At 39.1% G+C, this 17,413-nt stretch overlaps 2 protein-coding genes across 2 annotated transcripts; one reads left to right on the top strand and one right to left on the bottom strand.

Annotated features, from left to right (window-relative positions):
• Positions 1–6,264: 6,264 nt before the first annotated feature.
• LOC139138395 (uncharacterized) lies at positions 6,265–11,915 on the top strand. Its single transcript, XM_070706761.1, has 3 exons — positions 6,265–6,404; positions 7,738–8,351; positions 10,148–11,915. Exons 2-3 carry the CDS (start codon positions 7,745–7,747, stop codon positions 10,198–10,200), a joined length of 660 nt encoding a protein of 219 aa, XP_070562862.1. The 5' UTR covers positions 6,265–6,404; positions 7,738–7,744; the 3' UTR covers positions 10,201–11,915.
• Positions 11,916–11,968: 53 nt separating this feature from the next.
• On the bottom strand, positions 11,969–16,637 carry LOC139138394 (suppressor of tumorigenicity 14 protein-like). The gene is made up of 5 exons (XM_070706760.1): positions 16,149–16,637; positions 14,362–14,504; positions 13,432–13,663; positions 13,016–13,144; positions 11,969–12,283 (listed from the first exon to the last, which is right to left on the bottom strand). The coding sequence occupies exons 1-5, from the start codon at positions 16,246–16,248 to the stop codon at positions 12,183–12,185; spliced, it is 705 nt and encodes a 234-aa protein (XP_070562861.1). The 5' UTR covers positions 16,249–16,637; the 3' UTR covers positions 11,969–12,182.
• Between the last annotated feature and the right edge of the window lie 776 nt (positions 16,638–17,413).

Genomic DNA, 17,413 nt, shown 5'->3' with positions numbered 1-17,413 from the left:
CAGGGGAATTGGGGGAGGGTCACTCTTTAGAATTGTCCAAGGGGAGGGTCATTTTTTATAAACCTATCTTTGGGGAGGGTCACTTTTAACAGAAGATGATTTTACAGCTAAACATTTAATTGTCCATTTGAACGGAACGGAAAAGGCCTATCCACGCCAAATAAAAAAATTAGTTTCTCTTCATTGGAGTTCACGTTTTTTTGCCCACTGGATTTTGGAGCGTAACAGAATGGAATTTCGGATCTAAAACAGAAATTTGGATTTAGATAAAATATCATCATTTTTTCAACCCTATAAAAGTAACGGATCTGTTTTCGAAGTTTTCTTTTTTCCCTGTGATGAAAATCGTGAATAAGACTACTATTAAGAACTTTATTGCATAAAAACGCTTCGGGAAGTGTGGTAGAGGAAGTACAATAAATTAAACATATAGAATCAGGCAAGACTGCTCCCGAGACTGCTACTGGGAACGACCTTTCGATGTATATTTATTGAATCCACGATCGTCCCCGAGGCTGTCTTCCGCCCAGTAAAAGCGATGTATTCATTGCTTCGCTTCGATAAAGTTTGTGTGAGATGTATGAAAGTGCGTGTAACTCTACGGCGATCGAGTGGCGAGGGCGCAGTCAGAATTGCAACATCCTTAGCTCGGTTATTGAACCAATCTTTTTTGAGATTGGGGATTTAGCCGAGCGGTTTCGTTTGTGGTCTCTGCTGCTAGGTGATTGGGTACCGTTCGAGCCCGATTGAAAAACATCGCATTCCCGGTTTAGATACTTAAAAGGTCGCTTACACTGGTCCATGTTGACCATTCACCCGGACCATAGGGTATCCAGTAGTCATTAATGATAATAAAGAAATATGAAAAAATATTACGGAAAATATGAAAATTATTAAAGAAATATGAAAATTGTTGTTATTGTTGTTGTTTTTATTTTCATCAGCATCATCATTATGAAGCACCATTGGCAATGTTGAATTCCTACCAAAGTTCGCCAGCCAAGCGAAAAGTATTCTATCTACATGAGTGTATTATGTAGATAGAGTACTTTTCGCTAGGCTGGCGAACTTAGGTATAGGAATTCAACATTGCCAATGGTGCTTCATAATAATGATGATGATGATAATGATGAAAATAACAACAACAACAGTAAAAATTTTCATATTTTTCATATTTCTTTAATAATTTTCATATTTTCCATTATATATTTTCATATATTATGCCCGGACTTTCCACTGTGTCAGGCCATGCGTCATGATTGAAAAGTACTTGATAAACATGCCACTGTTTTAGCTGCTCCTTGCGCAAATACTATACCCAACCAATTCTGAAACTTTCGCTTCAGTTCTGCAACAGTTGTATCACACGTTTCGTCGATTGCCCTCTGCACTTGTGTCTTAGAGGGAGGTGGTCGTCGGAACTCTGCTCAAAGGTTGTCAGGGACCCCTACGACCGATGTAAATACATTTGCGATTGATGAGAGTTGAAACATGCTTGTTAACAATGAATATCGTAAAATTTATAATGTTGCAGCCATGTTGAAGTGATGCATGAAATACATTGTTTGTAAACAAGAAAGTCGCACACGCGCAGTTCCGACCGCAGTCACCTGTGATCTATTCCGCTCTGCGTCTATATATGCGCCCCATAGACTCAGGCATATGTACACACGTCTATGGGGCGCATATATAGACGCAGAGCGGAATAGACCACAGGTGACTGTGGTGCCGACGACCACCCCTGGTTTGCCCTTTATCTGCATGTCTTGATAAGTGACTTCTTCCGACTCGTCATTTTCACTGTACATGACCAGTCAGCAACTAGAGCAAGGGTTAGAAAATACCTTTGTGAAAAATGCAAAGTTTACGGAATAATCGGCATCAAGTTGAGTAATAATATATTTTGTATATCACAATTTTACAACTCCAGTACATTCAGCGTGACAGTTTTCGGACAGAGTAGTGAATTTTGCCTAAAGCCGTTTCATAAATGACGAGCAGTACGAAATCTTATTAACATACCTTTCGAAACTTTATTGTTTATCCTCAAAATGTATAGAATGAAGGGGTTTCCTTGTCATCTTTGATGAGAAATATTGCTTTGAAAAAAACTGTGTTGGCAACATGAAGCTCGACCTTAAAAGCATTCAGAACTTTAAAGACTCACAATATTTCTGGAAAGTTTCAAAAACCTCCAGCAATTTTGGGACATTTGCAGACATTTAATAATTTTGGACATTTTAAAATGCGTATTATGCGTAGATTATTTTGGGGATTACGGACATCCTCTACTCTACTGGTGCAAGACATGAATTTCTCTTGGTAAGCGTATCAAAATTACTGTCAAAATTTCTCTCAATCGCAAGCATGTAAAAACATGAAACGAATGCCGCCCTGCACTGCAAGCAAAACCAGACAGAATTTGGGGACCGTCTCAGATTGTCGCATAAGTTCAAAAAGCGAAATTCGTTCGTTTACCGGGGGAGGGGGTTTGACCTGCATTCAATTTGTAAACTTTTCTTTCGCACTTTTATTTTGTGATTACAAGTTCTCTTTACATAGTGTGTCAACTGCACACTTGTACCAACAAATTTTGCTGTAACTGATTCCAAATCGTTCGTGACGTCATGCTACTGTTAAGTCCCTTAGTACTGAAAGTTGATCGATTACTTGACGATGCATTGTAGTCAGTGGATACATATTCTTCAGAAGCTATAGCAAAATCCTACATTGTACTCTCAGGCAGACATCAACATATCGCACTTTCGAAGTTTCGTTTAGGGGGAGGGCGAGGGAGTTTTGATGTAAACGAAGAAATTTCGTTTCTTGAACTTATGCGACAATCTAAGATGGTCCCTAACCAAAATGTAACAAGTGCAGCGTTCGTTAATGCCACCCTACAATGCAAGCAATACACACACATGCGCTGCAAAATTCAATACAGCCTAACTTTACACATGCGCCGCAAAATTCAATACAGCCTAACAATACAGCCTAACTATACAAATTCAATACAGCATAACTATACACAGCGCGTGTGTATAGTTAGGCTGTTTTGAATAGTTAGGCCTTGATGATTAGGAAGACATATCGAACAGAAATTGTCGTCAATATTATTATATTTACAGGTTACACAAAGTTTTACAACGGTTTGAATCAATGTGGAATTCTGTTAAAGCTACATAAAGTTACGGCTTCTAAATTCAATGCAGCTTAGAGACAATTCTCGTTCGAAATAAGGTTCAAATTTATACAGAAATCCTATATACTAGGAAACAAATGGTGACTAGAATTCTAGTTCTGAAAACCGACATTCTTACATTTATGTTTGAATAAATCAATAACATAATATCAACACAACCACCACAAACCCCTTGATTAAACCATGCTTCGCTCAACCCAATTGATAACAGCATAGGCCCAACGCGGTTTACACTTTCCGGTTTCTTAATATTGACATGAATAATAAGTGTCTACTGAACGATTTTATTGGCGTCCGTATGTACACGAGTACGCCGCAAATAACGTGTCTATATAGGTAGAACTGTGAAGAGCCCCAACTCCTCCCTGACAGCAAGGGTTGGTGCATTGTCATATGTCAGAAGAAATCGTCAGAATTTATTTTGTACGATCTCAAAATATCATATGACCACTTTATGCAATTTTCGTGTTCTGTGATAGTCTTGACAGTCTAGAGTAGGTCACCGTGACAGGGTTTGTCAAATAGGTTTGCCGTGTGTCTGCCAGAACTTGTGCATAGATAATCAAACTGCTTTTCTTATCACAAAATCAGCAATCGATAACACAATGGATAAGAGGCCAATAATGATATGATGTGAAAGGGCCCACTGCTCCACTTTCTGCGACGCAAACAACAAGGGAAGATTTAAACACGCGTAATTTGCTTGAACTATTCAGTCTAAACTGATATTTCAGCTGTCAGCGGCACGGACAGACAGCTCAGACCAACCCCTTCTCACCTTTATTTCAACTTTAAAATTGCAGTTGCCGTGACTTTTGAATCATTTTCTATCACTTTTGGTAACAAAGTTATTTTTGTCATACTCCAAAAATCACCAATGCATACATTTAACAGGTACTCTTCTTGTCTACTGCCTTTGCCTGTGTGGGCTTATTTCGAATCTCTTGAAGTAAATAAGTTACCGTCCTACACTTTTGACTTGAGCATCGAAAATTTCATTCTTTTTCCAAGCGACCAAGTTGAATTTCAATGCAAGAGTCGTAAAATGTTAGCCAGTTTGATTCTTTGTACCAAATTTGGTACGGTGACTTCCCGGTTTCAATAACTACATAATTACTGATTTTAAAGAGAATGGCACAAAGTTTTCTCAAGGAAAGTTTGAGCAAAAGTTTGTCTTTCAGTTTTGGAGCGCGTATTACCTTAATACTCATTGCAAAAATGAATATAATTATTTTGGAAATTGAACTTGAGTTGACACCGTAGGGAGAAAAAGAAAATACGTCTGTTTTATGGAATAAGGTAATGAAATATTACCAAAGAATAAGCTACTACTGTCTACTTTTCACATGCCACAGTCCCTCCACAAAAACTCTGCACTGACGAAAAAGTGCTTTGCGAAAATTTTGCGGCACAGCACTTTTGAACTCGGATGTGTGATTCAAGGTTGTACATCGAGGGGAGCGGGTGCAATGTATTTGACAAACCTCCCTGACACCGCAAAATAAGGTTCTACCCAGATGCGTTTTACCAAAAGAAGTGACACTGTATTTGTGTGCACCGAATTCCGGGCACATGATAGTACCTTTTGATAGAAATATCGTGGGTCCACAGTTAAATAAGCAGGCCAATAAAAGAATATTTGTCTTTACAGTGATACAAACACGAGAAATTACTAGACAGTACTAGGTCAAACAGAAATATGATTTGGAGCTGGGGTTAGGTTATCGGAAATTACCCTAATACTGCGGCTCATGGACAAACTTTTCAGATTAGTCACGAGAGTTTTTTTTGTAAAAATCAAAGAAACGCCATGGCAACTACGTTTACTTGTTCAAAAAATCTTGGTCTAAGACTCGAAGAAGTTTACAGATATTTGACATGAGCGAAAGAAGCTTGCGAAAAAAACGAAATAACGAAATACGTAATTCGCTTACTATATAGAGGGCGCAATCACTGGCGAGAAATTCAACATACGCGAAAAACGCTAGTGAAAATACACGCCCGGATACATCGGTTGATATTTAAGCGACACTGAGTAAGTGAAAAACAAATGATATTTCTCCAATCAACTTGATAAAACTTAAACATATAGCTTATTTTTGTAATTTTGTTTTGTTTTTTATGGGAGAAATGCGCGTATGAACTCGCCCTTTTTTCTTGGGAGGGGTGAGATCACATGATCTTGGTTAGAAGGGCATGTTTAAAGACTAAGCTCATCAGTGGTACAAATCCAAACTGCGAAAAAAAGAAATATCATCATTTACTCCAAGAGTTTATAAGCACAACAGAATACTCAGAAAAGAGCGGTTCATCAGCAAAATATTGGTTGGCACTTAAAAACCTGTGACAAACTCGGGTGATATTTACATGTTTATGCGTTGCACATTTATATTGTACTTATTGTTTGTGTGCATGTACTTTTTTATGGATTGGACGTGTGGAGAGGTTTCTCCTACATTGCGAATGTCATGCGAACGAACATCAGGGTGACATGTTCGCAAATGACGCCATCCTTCTCTCATATATAAATATTTGTCTGCAAATCACATTTTTTGAAACTACGCATGCCAGAACGACATATGATAACTTCATAAACGACCATAAATGTTACGATGCTAGAAAAGACCAATCAGCTGCAAATATTACAAACTCCCTCAACAGCTATTCACATGCAACACCCGCCAAAATTTGTCCGAATTTCTGGCTGCAGAGTCCGATGTCGCGCGCATGCGGCTAGAATTTAGTAGTGCACCTGCAGCCGCGGACAGTAGCGATTTGCATGTAAATTTACCAGTTAAGAAAAGAAATCAGATTGATTCTGTCATAGATCTCTACCGTTATCTGCAAATATCGGACTTTCTAGTCGCCAGCATATCAACAGCTCTTTTATCCCACATGTCCGGTGACCAAGTGCTGGCGACACCCGCCAGGAAATCGATAGCACATAAATAGATGAGAACACATCAACGGCGATGAATAATTAATAAAGATGTCTTCAATATCGATAGCATCGACCGAAACCTTTTGTTTTGGTGTACCGGAATAGTCACATTTAACCCTCCGGCAAACAAGAGACAACTTGTGGAAGAACGAAGGGAAGAAAGAGCAGTGTTGATATTACTATAACCAGGGAAACACTTGACGACGCCGAACTAGGTGATTTGAAAACAGCAGTAGGCAAAGAAGAATCCCTTAACTAAAGGTAAGTGTTCAGAAGCGGCAACTGTGATGCCTTGTCCGATAAGTGGCTTGTTTATCTAAAAAACTTGTGATCGATATGCCTCCTGAGACAGTTTAGCATTTTGGAAAACAGAGCCTCTCTCCAGTATCTCACATTTAAGTATATGGACAACGCACAGAGAGATTTGCATACACCTGCACGAGCTTAAAGTCGCTGTCGGATACCCAACGAGTACTTCTAGTGAGTCTCGAGGCGTCCTACTGACCTCAGACTGCCGGGGGGGGGGAGATGTCTTCCCGGGCGGTACACTTTCGTCCCATGATCTATGCACAAATACCTTTAGAAGCAACGCTTTTTAATCTTTTGGAGAAATTCAAACCTTTTTACTATGATATTTCCTCATCCGTACGAGATACACTATTTAGAGTAATAAAGACACTGGCCGCCTGTAATGCTTAATGCATGCCATATACATGTTGTACAGCTGACCTCGTTAATCCACCGACTTACAGGAAGACTCGAGCGATACCTATGGATACCAGAGACAGCGATTAAAATTCGCGATACATGTATCCAGAACGATATACCAAAAATTTTCCAAAGTGGAAAAAATGCACAGCAGTAAATGCCTTTGAAAGTCAGCAGAGTAAGTGCACACGTTGGCATATTAGAGAAGCAGTTTGTAAAAAATATGAGCGAAAATAGTGGCTGAAGTCTAAATCAAGTTAGATGTATCTCTAGGAACAGAAAGTTCGAACGGTATGAAGGTTTTTCGTGCGTGTAGGGGCGTTCTACAGATGCACGCCTATACCTCAAGATCTGCTGACGCTTAAACATTGAGTGTTAATATTATACAAACTAGTAGAAGGCGAGCGATGTGATGATATGATTTGGTGTGATGTCTATTGATTAGTGCAAATGCACAAAGCAAGGGTCGTTGGGATATGTAGGTTGCGAAATCGCCACCAATCTTGTGCGAATACAAATGATGCCCGAGGCGCTATGTAGCAGGCGCCTAACTCAAATTTCCGATAGGAAGTCTTTGCACAGTATACAACCCACTCTAGTAGCTGCACACTTTTCGTACATTATGAATTTATATGCCGGATTCTGAACAATGCTAATGAGCTTTTACATAATGAAATGTCGATATCATCGAGTACAATGTTATAATCCTTAGACGACCAACACCGAGCGAATGTCATGCATGTTTTAAAGGGACGCGCTTTAAATTTTCACAGACAAGGAGATAGATTTTTATACATACAAGTGGTAAATTTGACCAATTTATATACTTTTGTTCTTAGAGTTCGCTGTTTACATGTTAATTCATATTCATTTCATTTCATTTCAGAGTAAAAATGAACGAATTTGAATCTTTGGGCGATGACGACGAAGTCAAAGGACCCAAAGGTGGGAAAAAGATACGAGCTACAAGGTCGCTTTCAAAAGCTAAAACTTTAAATGACAGCGAACAGCGCCGCCTAGGGGGCACGATTGCGAGAATGAGCAGGGAATTCAGAAATCACACCCACAACCTGGACAGGGAAACGGACGCCCTCCGACTCCAGCTCCTTGATTTGAATCCTGAATTTAAACTGAAGGATCCCGCCAACAACATCATCGTGCCACGCGGGCTCTCTCGAGAGCAGGCCGAGAAGTTGAAGGAGGGTCGACGGAAAAGCATGCCCGTGATAACGAAGAGCATCTCGCTGGCGGAATTCGACGAGATGAGAGCGAAACAGCGACAAGCGGCCAAGGAAGCCAGGGAAGCGGAGCTGGCTGCAAAGCAACCTACCATCCCGGAGGGGGCGGAGGGAGAGGTCGGCGGTCCCCCTGATGGATGGGGGAAGCAGCAGCAATACGCTAGCCTCAAACGCAGACGATCGACTATATTTCAACAACGGCACGCCACTGGTTTTCAGAATATGAAATCGAAAATTAGCAGTTTTGAAGAAGCTAAATCCGGTAAGATAATTACCCATTAGGGTACTAAATATACAAGACTACTATTGGCTTCTATTAGTGCATATTCATATGCAACAGTGCATTTGTGTACATATGCCGGTAAACGTGTGAAACATTTTTTGGAAAAGTGACAAGAGAATTAGAAAAAATGGATGATATGTCATCGAAAAGATCACTCGCCGGAAAGTGAACAAACCAGTTCAATTAATCGAGTCAATCCTTTATTCAGCGTGTAGTGCACGCATGTTAAAATGATGGTCGTCGGTATAATACCATTAAAGTTTGAACTCTACTTTTGAAAGTACGTATAAACTGATTCAAAAATATGATTTTTTGTGACAACGCAAATCATATACTTACTACTGGTCGCATCCAATCAAGAGATTGAGAAACGATTTTGTGTCACAAGATTGTCGCGGGCCAAACTCATCTCAGTGCTCTTGAAACTCAAAAATGACGATGTGTTATCCCGAGATGTTCCACTGAAGTGTCTATACTGCCGTAAGGACATGTGAGGGACGAACTACTGAAATCCCAGGCGCCCTCTTTGTTAACAATGTTATCTCCACGTCCCTTTCGTTTCATAATTGTTACAACTCTCCCTCTTCAAATTTTTAGGCGCCGTTACAGGGATAAGTTTTCAGTAATGATGTAAGCGTTCTTGTTTTCGATTTCTCGATTAGGATGTTTTGACAACGTAACAAAATGAACGGAATATTTGCAGAATATTCACATAAATGCATATAAAATGGTTACCTCTGTCCAACCATGATGATTATCACGATCGTCACTCTGAGACACAGCCGGGATCGGGGAAGCATTCAGCACGCACCGAAAAATCATGCATATATAAATCAAAGCCAGTGAAATCACAGGGATAAAGTAAAAGTCGCCACCCTCCTGCCACTCGTTATACAGTAGAATGAGGTTGAAATATGAACTTTGAGTGCGTCTGCTCCCACTTAAACTAGTATTAATAGTACCATGATTTACTATCCTGTTTGCTATCAGTAAGTGTCTCATTCGAAAAAAAATGTGATTTTCAAGCTACTTCAACGGGACAAAGTAGTTGTTTGCGGGGGTGGGGGTGGAGTTTAAGAAAAAAATTTGAACTACGTTAACCTTTTCACACCCTGTTTCCCTCAGGTCCACGGTCACATCAATAACTACTGGGCAAACCATGATGATGGCAGCCATGAACCTCAATAATGTCAATGCATAAAATGATGGATGGATATCAATTACAAACTGTCAAAGTTTTGCGGTTTGCTGGGCAGACATCAGCTCATTCATATGTATTAATAATGGACACTGGGCAATGCATCATTGTTTTATTTATTGCAACCTGTCCTGTCAGAAATCGGGTCTGAAGGTCTCTTTTTCCCAACCACTCCTCTAGTATGTGTGTCAAGATGATAAAAGTTAGCAATATCTAAAATCTGATATAAATCAAACTTGACAAAAATAATGTCCTTTCATTGTGTTATACTCAGAAATGTATACTTATTTATTAATTGACTTTATAGACGTGTATGCTGTAGTAAAAATTGTCTTCCACGCTGTTATGTAGTCTCAATCCGGGATAGGAAGTAAGAGTACTTTATTGAAGGACCCCTAACCGTCTCTGATGGAAAATTAAAATGTAGGAAGACAGGTACCATAGGGTAACAATGTCGAGGTGTCGGACTGTCTATAGGAAGACACTTTCAGTCTGTTGTCAGATTCTACTGTACACAATTAAAAATATGAAACGAGGTCGGCTTTTAGTAACGGAACGAAATTTTCTCTCTCCACAGGAATCAGTCAAAGACGCCAAAGTCGTGCGGGATCATCGTTTGGCGGAGTGTGAAACGACCTTGCCACGAATGAAATCATAATAATTGTGGAGTTTCAGGACAGTCAAATTGATAGAATCTTTGTATGCATGCATGTATGCATGTATATGTATGTATGTATGTATGTATGTATGTATGTATGTATGTATGTATGTATGTATGTATGTATGTATGTATGTATGTATGTATGTATGTATGTATGTATGTATGTATGTATGTATGTATGTATGTATGTATGTATGTATGTATGTGTAACTATTGTGTATGTTATATATTGTGTGTCTGTGTGTGTGTCTGTGTGCGTGTGTGTACATGTGAGTAGGGGGACTGTCATGAAGAAACCATAGAGATAAGAAGGCAAATATCAAGAAATCTGAGTCGCCTGAAAGGTTTCAATTCATCAGCCAGAGGACTGACAGACACAACGAGAGAGATAATGACGATTAAAAGAGGAACTGTCAAGTTTTGATGAAGAGATACAGCGACACGTAAAGGCAGAGAGAAACACTAAGTACAGTTGAGAAACCGAGATAGACTTTGAGAAATAATAGAAAAAATAGACTGAGCATTGATTATCCCATCAGACTCAATTCTTTCATGTTTCTTCATTCTAATTTGAGTATTTGTGATTTTTATAGTACTCGTTACGTTTTCAGTTATGTTCTGTCCATATCTTACATCACGAACATTTTCTCATATGGCATGCATTATCAGATATGTTTATCACAACTTTGTATGAAAGCAGAAAAAACGTGTATATAAGTAAACTTTATGCATTTTTCATACGCTTTGACGTCTTCAAGTTTATACTGCTGACATTCATGACCTCCATCTTTTATTGAACAGTATCCAGGGAGATTTTAATTTTACTTTCATTCATAACATGTGTTCTACTAAATGTAAATTACCAGTTGGTTTAACCGCATGATCATAACCATGGCTTTCTATTAAGATGCTCATATATGCAGAGTTTTTTTAATGTAATTCACAAAGTTGTTTATGACTCCCATATAAACATTTTCATATGGGTTATATTGTGTGTATCTATTTCTGTACACAAAAAGTATTCGACTTGAATTTTCTATTTCAAAATGACAGAATTTAGTCTTTGAACCATGTACATATATAAATCTTTGCCATGAAAATGATTATTTGAGGCCAAGTAGCTGGCGTATTGTTGGGATACTGTATACAGCTATATTTATTTTGATAACTTAAGTAAGTTCTGATGCTCTCTGTATACCAGACCAGGCTTCACAATAAAGGGTGTGATATACTAAACTTAAGATCTACCGTGTTTTATGTGGTCTTGTTATGATTTCTTAAAAACCCATGGTCCATTTTTAAAGTACTTTAGTTCAAATTATATCATCACCATCTTTTCTGTCACGTTACATTTATTACCTCAACACCAGATATTCTCAGACTGGTGATACCAAGATTAACTTTGGCCTTGACGAAAATTTTGTTCAGGTAGGGTGCGCCTCGGGGACAGATATTTGGACTCTCAAACGTTTACAGTACCATTTTGGTCTTCCACTCGTGGGGGCGCATTTCGAAGCTCATGGAATAAGTAAAGTTGTCACCGGCTTATTTTTTTGAAAATCGAAACCACATTCGCTGAATTATTCCTGAGTTAGAATTCGCCTCGACTACATTTTTTCTGACAACCGTTTTTTACAATACTTTTTTCAGGATCGATGCTTTTAGGACCAATTTTTAAATCTATGAAGTGTACGTAAATCCAGTCAACGAGGAATAAACCCAGTAAATTCAAATATCTAGAGTTATCAATCTTCTTTATTCCGTTTAATACATAACTTATCTTATTTCACATAAAAATTTACAAAAGAAAATTCAACCCACTCGGTGTTAGTCATCTTCAGCTCATAGAAACCTTATCTCTCAAATTGATCGATGTCTTAGTAGGTCTCCACTGAGTCTGCGCAAAGCCCAATTCGTCTTCCGCTAACAGTTGACGCATATCATCCGACTTTCATTTTTTACCTTTACACAGTCGATCAGTAATGGCAAGAACGGCATGCACCAGGACAATGAGCGCAAACAGAGCGAGAAGGGCAATCACCACGACAAGCTCTGGGAAAGTAAAAAAAAACCTAATGGTAACGCGTTACTTGAATGTTTATGGAGTTTTTCAAACCTATGTATTCAGAGTAGAACACGTCGGTAGTATTGAAGCGACTTGGTGTGTTGATTGATATCGTGGATAGGTGCCTAATTGGCAAGCTAGCTGGGTAAATAGACAAACGTAGAGACAGACAGACGAAGAGACAGAGTCAGATAGATTGGTGGATAGGCAGATGGATGGATAGATGGAGGGATAGATTGATGGTGGATAGATGGATGGATGGATAGATGGATGGATGGATGGATGGATAGATGGATGGATGAATGGATTGATAGATCGATGGGTGGATGGATAAGCAGTATTAATGATATAGATATGTATGTAAGTATAGATAGATTTATAAATGGATGGAGGGAGGGAGGGAGGGAGGGACAGAGAATAAATGAAATAGATCAAGACAATTGATGAATAAAGAAAGAGAGTGAATGAGATACATACATGTAAGTACTTAGATGCATGCATGGATACATGGATACATACATACATACATACATACATACATACATACATACATACATACATACATACATACATGGATACATACATACATACATACATACATACATACATACATACATACATACATACATACATACATACATACATACATACATATAGACAGACATACGTATAAAGAAAATGAACCCTGCACTGTATCTCCTAGACTCGCTTTGACTTACCTGTGTGACTTTCACAATTTAATTCATCTGAGTTATCGCCGCAGTTGTCGGCCCCGTCACAAACCAATAATGAATCAATGCATCTGTTGCTAAGGCAAAGAAATCTGTCATCACTCGTGCAATCTTCATCTGGGGATGAAATTATTTAGAAAACCTGATGATGGGCCATATCAATTTAAAAAAAATACATTGGTTATTACCGCATATCATCAGGCTTTGAACTTGAGAAAGCAAATTGAAACATTAGTCACGGGCAATAGATGCTGTAACTCGATAAAACAGTAAGCTTAAAACGTGTTGATGTGAAGCTTGTACCAATTGAGGTCTTCAGAATCATGATCATTTCTACGTGTGTTTCTATGAAAAGTCGAAACGAAAAGCTCTTTTTGAAAGTCGAAGCAAAGGAAAATACCTACTTTGCTCTATGGATGTGAATATTAATGAGAATCCTCTACCACTATGCCACGTGTTTGTGAAGAATCTCAGCGTCAACGTGTCCGCTGTGGAAAACACAGTTGGGTTCGAAGGATCGTCATCGCGTCCACATATCTGGTCCAACAAGCCCGCGGGCGCTACACTGTCACCGTCGTGTATTTCCAAATAATCGATACAGGTTGTGTCAACCTTTTCCAGTTCATACCATTTGTACTTTAGGGAGATTGTTTGTTTGTTGAAAAATAGGTGAAAATTAGTATATCTTGATATATGGAATCGATTGCTCAATTCGCAAAGCTACCGACGTGTAGAGTGCTCGCATTTTCTGCTTGGTTCAGTCAATCTCAATTTTGCCACATACGCGGCTGTCTTCGCGTCTAAAAGCAAAATTGTTAATCATATAAATACATATATCAGGGGAATAAAAAAATAAATAAAACTGGTAGACGACATCAATGACGGCATGTACGATTGACACATCTATTCGTAATAAATTGTTCAAAAGTGGGGTTTGTGTGAGCGACAACCCCACTTGAGTTATAGGCGTATTGTAAATAAAAACACATATTTGGACACGCAAACTTTTCTAGTTCTTTTATGATCTACAACTTGTGGGCTTCATTTTAAAGCTCTTGAAGAAAGAAAAATTTTTACAGCCTTACTTTTTCGAAAATTTTTCTCCGTAGAGTTAACACAGGGAAATTTTGAATTTCAAATATCGGTAATCTTGGGCACGGTCCGACCCGTGTCTTGGGTAACTTGTGTCTCTGGTACGAAAAGTTTGCACCGTGACCCCCCTATTTTTTATTGATTTTGAAAGAGAATTGTTAAAAGATTCCTTCAGGAACGTTTGAGCAAAAGTTTAAGCCTTTCACTTTTGAGGCACGAACTACCTTTAAAAGAATACTTACATCAATGGCTATGATTTGGGATGTGTTGGTGGATTTCAGGCGAAGTACGCAATCGATGTTACTGCCGTACGTTTGACTTCGTTGAGATCGAATCGTATCACCAGACGACACAATTGTCTCGTTGCAGTATTCTGTCATATAATCTAGTAAGGAGAGGGAATTAATATCGTTAAAAGCATTTCAAATGTCTGTGATTTTTTCAGTAAAAATGACAATAGTTGAACTGGCGATGATATTTTAGTTATTTTTTTTCCTCCAAAAAATAGCTACAGTACGTTCAAATGCAAAGTAAAAGTCTTTCCGACACAAGCGTGGTGTATTTATGGTTTATTTCTCCAATGAAATTGTTGTTGACGTATAAGTTCCACTCCGGACTAAAATTCAGCTGTCAACAATAACACTGGATATTACAGACATACGGATTGTTTTATCAAGATGACCACTGGCATTTCGACATGGTCTTTGAATTTTGAGTGGAACAGGAAACTGTACTCTTCAAACGGAACAAAAACCCGGAAAAGTCAGAGCTATGGCGCTTATGACATACAAGGAGCTTATGACGATTAATACACAAGAACACTAAAAGACCGGCACCATATTCATCTGTCAATCGAAAATAACCTGCAGGCGCGCGCAGTGTGTGTATCTGAGTCTCTGATTTTGGAATAGTTATTTAATAACTCCCATAAAAAGACAAGTCAACTCAATAATCCCTTTGCCTCATAAATCAAAATTTATCGAATTCTCTCGCTGTTAATAAGGCAAACAACTTCAGTAGTAGTTGATAGGAATACGCCCTTCTTTAGAAGTTTACTTTGGACATGCGTACAATTATTGGCCCGCATATATGAACAGTCTGAATTTATGATTTGTATGCGTCGGTCACTTTGTGACGTGTCGTCAGCATTTTTTCGTGCACGGTGTAGTGTTGATGTCAATATTGCCGCCTGAATGATTTCGTGATATATGTGTGTCTGAAAGTACTCGTATGACGTAGATGTAGTCTGTTCGTCGCTTTTGCCGCAATTTTGTTGTCCCACACAATTTTTTTTAAACAATTATGTACTGTCGCTGTTGGTCTTTACATGCAGAAATGCATCCGCTAACCATTGTCGTGCAGCATTGCCACACTGCCAGTCACGTCACTCAGTCGACGGTCACTTGAGAGTGACGGGGAAATGTCAGCGGAGGGTAGTGTTACACATGAATGACCTCCACTGAGTAAACGACGTTTATATCTTTTGAAAAGCATACCTGGCGGATATCACCCGTGACATTCGTTATTTTCGTTAGTATCGAATAGCCGCAAGAAAAACGCGTGACCGAAAATTTCGACCATCTGAAAGACGATGTTGTTTGTCCGACATGACGCCATCTTTAGATATACCACATTACCGGTCATAGAAACAGTACAAAATTCGCGATCTTTCTCACATTATCCAAAACGAGTTAAAAATTAATATGGTTGGCGTTTTCCTGTCAAATGAAGGGAGAAGGGTGTTTTGACATCAAAGTGGAAAAACCCGAACGCCTTGCTGGACTTTGGTCGAGGGCTTAGTCAAGCAAGCAAAGCCAACGGGCAGAGAAAACACCAGACACAAATTTGTCGATGAAACTATGTAAGCAAAAAACTTTGGCCATGCACGTTAACAGGATAGCGGAGAATTAAACTTTCACAACAAACAAGTTATGAATGTGACCCATCGCTGGGATATCCGAAAGAGGAACTGAGCATTAGGAGGTATTGAGAACTTTACTTCCACCAGGAAAGAAAAACTTATACTTACAAAGGCAATTGCAAGATTTTATGACCAATAACAACAGTACAAGAGGGACAACTGCGGCCCTTTGTGATCGTTTTCTCGGAGAAGTCACATCGATAACCATAGCAACGTCGCTACCATATAGAGTTAATGCTGCACCCAGTCTTCAGAAAATCAGGGACACGGATTTCGCTTCACAGTAGACCACGTGCACTTGCCTGTCACCAAAAGGATAAAGCTCGCTTTGATGGCGTTTAGCGACAAGAGGAAAGCCGAACTCGACCGTTGACTGTTCTCTAGAGCACTTTATAGTCCGTATGTGCGTGGCCTGCAATCGATAAGACTTAAAAAGACTGAGATTTGTCGTTTTGACGTCCGAGTCTGTGTACACTGACCTAGTCTTATCGCCGGGTTGACACCAATGACCCGTGCACTGTTTATAGTCTAGCCATGAGATCACTGGTTATTGTTGCGCTCTACAGGTGCTACCGATGGTAAAACAAACCAGCGAACAAAAGTGAAACGTATCACGTTTACAAACTTCTGGACGCATGTGTATCAAATTATCTCAGTTTACTCAGTTCCCTGTTGACGTGAACTTGTTTAAACCACTGCTGTGGCCTTGACTGCACCAGGAGCAGGTCATTGGCAGATATCATATCTTTTCATAAGAGCAACTTCGGGAGATATGCTTATCTGTATCATTGTTACGGCTCAAAGATAAAACTCGCCCCCAAAGACAATTAATCTGATAGGCCTACATGAATAGTAAAAGATATACGGTAATTGATCGTTTATTTAAAAATAATCGATGGTAGTACGGGAGAATTGATTTTTTTTTGCAGTAGTAATAACTATTGTGACATGCTGTCAATAAATACAGTGTTCGACTCTGGGACGCGGAGGGCGCTGCATAAAGGTAATGATGCGGTCTGTGAAATAGGATGGCAGAGGAGCCTACAGCATTATTAGTGTAGACGTCTCCCAATAGGCAAACATATTTCACATACCTTCCGAACACATACGCGGTCACCAAATAACACATGCACAAAATTTTCAAGTAGGGAGAAAAGAGGTGTTTTTTCTTGGCAGGACTAAGGAACTTCTAGTAATTTCAATTCGTTTTAAAGAAGCACTCAGTTGTACAAATCACATTCACGAAACTAAATGATTAGAAAATGCAAGCACAAACTATTTGACCAAAAGAAATAAGCAAAGCATCGTTCATAAATGATATTCACCATGTAAAGAAAGAGTATACGATCGCTGATGAACCGCTGAGAATGGTC

This window comes from Ptychodera flava, chromosome 8 (genome assembly GCF_041260155.1).
Source record: "Ptychodera flava strain L36383 chromosome 8, AS_Pfla_20210202, whole genome shotgun sequence".
NCBI lineage: Eukaryota > Metazoa > Hemichordata > Enteropneusta > Ptychoderidae > Ptychodera > Ptychodera flava.
The sequence above is the reverse complement of the archived record's forward strand: the minus strand, read 5'-3'. Positions and strand labels throughout refer to the sequence as shown.